Genomic DNA, 6,539 nt, shown 5'->3' with positions numbered 1-6,539 from the left:
GGAAAGAGACGGAGAGGGTGGGGGGGGGGAGAGATGGAGAGGGTGGGTGGGGGGAGAGATGGAGAGGGTGGGTGGGGGGAGAGATGGAGAGGGTGGGTGGGGGGAGAGATGGAGAGGGTGGGTGGGGGGAGAGATGGAGAGGGTGGGGGGGGAGAGAGATGGAGAGGGTGGGGGAGAAATGGAGAGGGTTTGGGGGGTGAGAGATGGAGAGGGTGGGGGGGGGTGAGAGATGGAGAGGGTGGGGGGGGGGAGAGATGGAGAGGGTCGGGGGGGGGAGAGATGGAGAGGGTGGGGGGAGAGATGGAGAGGGTGGGGGGGGAGAGATGGAGAGGGTGGGGGGGGAGAGATGGAGAGGGTGGGGGGGAGAGATGGAGAGGGTGGGGGTGTTGGAGAGATGGAGAGGGTGGGGGGGGGGAAGAGATGGAGAGGGTGGGGGGGGAGAGATGGAGAGGGTGGGGGGGGAGAGATGGAGAGGGTGGGGGGGAGAGATGGAGAGGGTGGGGGGAGAGATGGAGAGGGTGGGGGGAGAGATGGAGAGGGTGGGGGGAGAGATGGAGAGGGTGGGGGAGAGATGGAGAGGGTGGGGGGAGAGATGGAGAGGGTGGGGGGAGAGATGGAGAGGGTGGGGGGAGAGATGGAGAGGGTGGGGGGGGAGATGGAGAGGGTGGGGGGGGAGATGGAGAGGGTGGGGGGGGAGATGGAGAGGGTGGGGGGGGGAGATGGAGAGGGTGGGGGGGGAGATGGAGAGGGTGGGGGGGGAGATGGAGAGGGTGGGGGGGGAGATGGAGAGGGTGGGGGGGGAGATGGAGAGGGTGGGGGGAGAGATGGAGAGGGTGGGGGGAGAGATGGAGAGGGTGGGGGGAGAGATGGAGAGGGTGGGGGGAGAGATGGAGAGGGTGGGGGGAGAGATGGAGAGGGTGGGGGGAGAGATGGAGAGGGTGGGGGGAGAGATGGAGAGGGTGGGGGGAGAGATGGAGAGGGTGGGGGGAGAGATGGAGAGGGTGGGGGGGAGAGATGGAGAGGGTGGGGGGAGAGATGGAGAGGGTGGGGGGAGAGATGGAGAGGGTGGGGGGAGAGATGGAGAGGGTGGGGGGAGAGATGGAGAGGGTGGGGGGAGAGATGGAGAGGGTGGGGGGAGAGATGGAGAGGGTGGGGGGAGAGATGGAGAGGGTGGGGGGAGAGATGGAGAGGGTGGGGGGAGAGATGGAGAGGGTGGGGGGAGAGATGGAGAGGGTGGCGGGGGAGAGATGGAGAGGGTGGCGGGGGAGAGATGGAGAGGGTGGGGGGGGAGAGATGGAGAGGGTGGGGGGGGAGAGATGGAGAGGGTGGGGGGGAGAGATGGAGAGGGTGGGGGGGGAGAGATGGAGAAGGTGGGGGGGGAGAGATGGAGAGGGTGGGGGGGGGAGAGATGGAGAGGGTGGGGGGGGAGAGATGGAGAGGGTGTGGGGGGGGGGGGAAGAGATGGAGAGAGTGGGGGGGGAGAGATGGAGAGGGTGGGGGGGAAAGAGATGGAGAGGGTGGGGGGGAAAGAGATGGAGAGGGTGGGGGGGAAAGAGATGGAGAGGGTGGGGGGGAAAGAGATGGAGAGGGTGGGGGGGGGGGGGGAAAGAGGTGGAGAGGGTGGGAGAGATGGAGAGGGTGGAGAGATGGAGAGGGTGGGGGGGAGAGATGAGATGGAGAGGGTGGGGGGGGGGAAGAGATGGAGAGGGTGGGGGGGAGAGATGGGGGTGAGAGATGGAGAGGGTGGGGGGGAGAGATGAGATGGAGAGGGTGGGGGGGGGGGGGGAGAGATGGAGAGGGTGGGGGGGAGAGATGGGGGTGAGAGATGGAGAGGCTGGGGGGAGGGGGGGCGGAAGAGATGGAGAGGGTGGAGGGGAGAGATGGAGGAGATGGAGAGGGTGTGGGGGGGGGGGGAAAGAGATGGAGAGGGAGAGGGAGAGGGCGTTGGGGTGGGAGGAGAGAGAGAGGGTGTGGGGGGGGGGGGGGAGGAGATGGATAGGGTGGGGGGGGAGATGGAGAGGGTGGGAAGAAATGGAGGGGGTCGGTGGGGGTAAGATGGAGAGGGTCGGGGGGGGTGGGGAGGAGAGGGTCGGGGGGGGGTGGGGAGGAGAGGGTCCGGGGGGGGGGGGGGGGGGAGGAGAGGGTCCGGGGGGGGCGGGGGAGGAGGAGGAGAGGGAGAGGGTGGGGGGCAGGGGGGGAGAAGTGTTTTTCGCAGGCTCTTGTAGGCAAGTAGTCCACAGGCACGAATAGTCAAACGGCCAGTTTTCATGTGTGACAATCACACCTACAGCAGCATTCTCCCTTCCTCTCATACAGATTTAACACCACGTGCCAGAAAACAGAAGTGAGTAAGTTCAAGGTTTTAATATAATCTTAAACTGACTTAGTAAACCGTTTGGGTTCTCAGCTGCTGACCGAGGATAGTCCCTGAAGCAAATGGAGCTTTGAAACTCACTCAAGGATGTGTTAATTCCGTCTACATTGTGGAATGGGAAAGGAGGTGATCAGAACACACGGCTATACTAGGCACTAGGTGGCGGTGTTCAATCGCACACTGCTCACTCATAGTCTCTTCATTTTGCTGCCTGCAATTCCTTTCAGTGAAATGAGCTGGACAGACTCAGTACAGTTCCCAGAGTGTACAAACTCTCAGCACAAAATGGGACTAAGGTGTCAGCCTCACTCAGAGGTCACGGGGATAGCGGATGTAGGAAATGGAGAAGGTTGTTGTGCTGGAGCAGCAAGAGCGCTCTGCTGAGGTTGGGGAAAAGTGTATTATGTCCAACTTCAGGGCAGAATTTAGAACGGGGTGCAAATTATTTTTAAAAACCTCCCAAATGTTCCTTTCTTTAATATTAATTTGAAGGATTTTTCTCCTTTTCGCCTCTCCTCTCCTGAGGGTGTGGGCTCTTGTAGGCAAGTAGTCCACAGGCACGAAATAGTCAAACGGCCAGTTTTCATGTGTGACAATCAGCGTTAGCAGGCTATTCAACAACAGGGTGCAGCACAACCAAATGAAATCCAGCTCTCGCTCGATGTCTACACATGCGCACTTTTCCAGCGAGGACTGCGATCAGGCACAGGAGCCCTCACTGCTCTCCCCTCCCCGCCCCCTCCCGAGCCCATAGGTGTGGAGGCCAAATGCAGCACCATAACCACCATCCCATCTGACATCGGCTAACTCAACAGAGTGGGGATCTGATCTGTACAGCTCAGTGCCACACCAGAGAATGCCTTAATCCACTGAGCCATCTCTTGTTCACACTAGTATGGCTGGGCTTTCGCAAGCCCTCCAGGCTTGACCCTGGAGTCTCCAGGAAGTGAGGATGAATCTGCACGATACTGCTGCAGGCAGCCAAGGAGAAATATCATAGGGGCATTATGAAGAGATTTTTTCCCCCATTTATTAGTTATAAAAATATTGAAGGCGAGGAAAAAGGCTATTTCAGCAACAGTCAAGATTAATCTAATTAGCAATGAGTCTGTTACTCTTTCTAATTGGTGTGGGGAGGCAGTGTGTCTGGAAGATGGACCAATGGCGAGTGTGCTGGCGGGGCTGTTCGAGGTCATGTGATGAAACCTCCAGGAATACATCCCTCCAGAGTTGGCAACGATAGCCTCAATAGGTGGTGTTGCGAAGATGAATTTTGCTGCTGTTTGTGAATCACTGCAGCATGACTCAATACCCCTCGACTTAAAAGGCTGCAGGTTACTGAGTGGTAGAGACTAGGAGGAGATGACCCAGCAAGTCCTCCTGCAGGGAGCCAATGAATCTCCAATCTAACAACACAGATACATCACTGCCAGGGCCCAACAAAGGGCTTGTTGTCTCCATGACAACGCAAGAGTATGAGACGATGCAAGCACTTACTGTTATCTCTATTATTTTTGCCTTTCTCTGCTGGCGCCTAGAAAAACAGAACAGATGTAAGGCAATGGCTGTTTGCGGGTTTTAGTGAAATGACCTCAATACAAGAAATCTAAATCCAAGAGCTGTACAACATACTGCAAATTGAATCTCGCATTTCGCAGAAGGGGGGGGGGGGGGGGGAGAGAGGGAGACAGACGGGGGGGGAGAGAGAGAGACAGACGGGGGGGGAGAAAGAGAGAGAGACAGACGGGGGGGGAGGGGGGAGAGAGAGAGAGACAGACGGGGGGGGGGGGGGAGAGAGAGAGACAGACGGGGGGGGGGGGGGGGGGAGAGAGAGACAGACGGGGGGGGAGAAAGAGAGAGAGACAGACGGGGGGGGGGGGGGAAGAAAGAGAGAGAGACAGACGGGGGGGGGGGGGGGCGGAGAAAGAGAGAGAGACAGACGGGGGGGGGGGGGAAAGAAAGAGAGAGAGACAGACGGGGGGGGGGAGGAGGGAGAAAGAGAGAGAGACAGACGGGGGGGGGGGGGGGGGGGGGAGAAGAGAGAGACAGACGGGGGGGGGGGGGGGGGGAGAAAGAGAGAGAGACAGACGGGGGGGGAGGGAAGAGAGAGAGACAGACGGGGGGGGGGGGGGGAGAAAGAGAAAGAGACAGACGGGGGGGGGGGGGGGGGAGAGAGAGAGACAGACGGGGGGGTGGGGGGGGGAGAAAGAGAGAGAGACAGACGGGGGGGGGGGGGGAAGAGAGAGAGACAGACGGGGGGGGGGGGGGGGGAGAGAGAGACAGACGGGGGGGTGGGGGGGGGAGAAAGAGAGAGAGACAGACGGGGGGGGGGGGGGGGGAAGAGAGAGAGACAGACGGGGGGGGGGGGGGGGAGAGAGAGAGACAGACGGGGGGGGGGGGGGGGGGAGAAAGAGAGAGAGACAGACGGGGGGGGGGGGGAGAAAGAGAGAGAGACAGACGGGGGTGGGGGGTGGGGGGAGAGAGAGACAGATGGGGGGTGGGGGAGAAAGAGAGAGAGACAGACGGGGGGGGGGGGGGGGGGGAAAGAGAGAGAGACAGACGGGGGGGGGGGGGGGGAGAAAGAGAGAGAGACAGACGGGGGGGTGGAGAAAGAGAGAGAGACAGACGGGGGGGGGGGGGAGAAAGAGAGAGAGACAGACGGGGGGGGGGGGGGAGAGAGAGACAGACGGGGGGTGAGGGGAGAGAGAGACAGACAGATTGGGAGGGGGGGGGGGGGGGGAGAAAGAGGACACAGACCTGGGGGAGGGTGACAGGGACGGAGACACAGACCTGGGGGGTGACAGGACGGGACGGGGGGGGGAGGAGGGGAGACGGGACGGGGGGGAGGGGGGGAAGACAGACCTGGGGGGGTGGGGGACAGACATGGGGGACGGGACACAGACCTGGGGGTGGACGGACGGACGCAGACCTGGGGGGGGTGGGGAACACAGACCTGGGACACACACACACACACACACAAAGACTGTGGGGGGGGGGAAAAGAGTGGAGAATGAGTGCAAATATACCGATTGCAAACAGGAGGCTCATGGTCTCAGGTCACACATATAGATTCTGAATTGCTAGAAAAAGTTAAAATGAGATTAATCCTATTGAAAAGACTGCAATGGAATAAACTAAGGCCCGGTGCTGATGTTGGGGAAAACTAAACAATCACAACAATCACCCTTTTACACTAATGGCACATCTACAATGTCCAAAACGCAATGGCACACTTGCCATCCACACATGTACTTTGCAGAGAGAAGCACAAATGGCAGCCAGGAAACCGGCTGAACTTTCTCTGCCCTTAGCAAAAGAGTGATGGCCGACTGCGGCCCAGCTCAGGTCAATGAACGTCGGTCAGAGCCGGAATTAAACCAGGAGCCTTCTCGTCTGTATTACATGGTTCCACCCAATGGGCCTTCCAGTATCATTTCGTATTATTAAATGTAAAATAATTGGAGAGAAAAGCTACGCAACATATACACAGGCAATACAAGAGTTGCCAGATATTACTCTGGATGGATAAATAATGGCAGACTTTAATAGGCTCCAGAAGCTAATAACCAGCATTTTTCAAATGCCACCACATTTTATCTTCAATCAGACCTCAACTCACCTTTCTTGCTGCAAGTTTAATGCGAGGAGTGAAACTATTGTAATATAACTGACTCTTGGAGGTGTAGAAGCTGCAAATAAAATAATGAGACCAAGTCAGTCTAACAGGAATTTGCCAAAGTGGTCATTGATGATCTATTCAAGCACACCAACCAATCAGAAATCTATTACAGATGGCCAACAGGCTTGAGTTCTTCATTGCAAATTTTGATTGGATTTCAGTTTCTTAGCCGATCTTACCCCTCTCTCGACTCTCCCCATCTCTGATCCAGTGGCTCACGGCGGCACAACAATGCAGAGAAATGGGAGGACAGAAGGATTGGGATGGCCATCAATTTTGGCGACAGAGAGAGCAGTAGAGACAGAGGATGCAGCAAAAGATTTGAAGGATGTATGGTGCACGCGCCCAAGTGTCGTAAAGATATATACAAGTTGCTCTCTTTCCGGAATAGCTCAGACAAAAATCAAAATCATGTCTCTATTTCTGTAACTATCTGTTTCTACCCCACTCTCTAATTCCTTTCCCCATCTATTTTGCTTCCCCTCT

At 57.9% G+C, this 6,539-nt stretch overlaps 1 protein-coding gene across 9 annotated transcripts in view; it reads right to left on the bottom strand.

The window, feature by feature from the left end:
* depdc5 (DEP domain containing 5, GATOR1 subcomplex subunit) overlaps positions 1-6,539 on the bottom strand; it is a 187,707-nt gene that overhangs the window by 120,170 nt on the left and 60,998 nt on the right. For all 9 annotated transcript variants that reach the window (XM_070887542.1, XM_070887544.1, XM_070887545.1 and 6 more), the window contains 2 exons: positions 5,994-6,063; positions 3,872-3,908 (listed from right to left, as the gene is read on the bottom strand). In XM_070887542.1, coding sequence (XP_070743643.1) covers positions 3,872-3,908; positions 5,994-6,063 — 107 coding nt within the window. The remainder of the gene's footprint in view (positions 1-3,871; positions 3,909-5,993; positions 6,064-6,539) is intronic.

The sequence above is a fragment of the Pristiophorus japonicus genome, chromosome 8 (assembly GCF_044704955.1).
Source record: "Pristiophorus japonicus isolate sPriJap1 chromosome 8, sPriJap1.hap1, whole genome shotgun sequence".
Lineage (NCBI taxonomy): Eukaryota > Metazoa > Chordata > Chondrichthyes > Pristiophoridae > Pristiophorus > Pristiophorus japonicus.
This window is presented reverse-complemented; position numbering and strand designations above follow the sequence as displayed.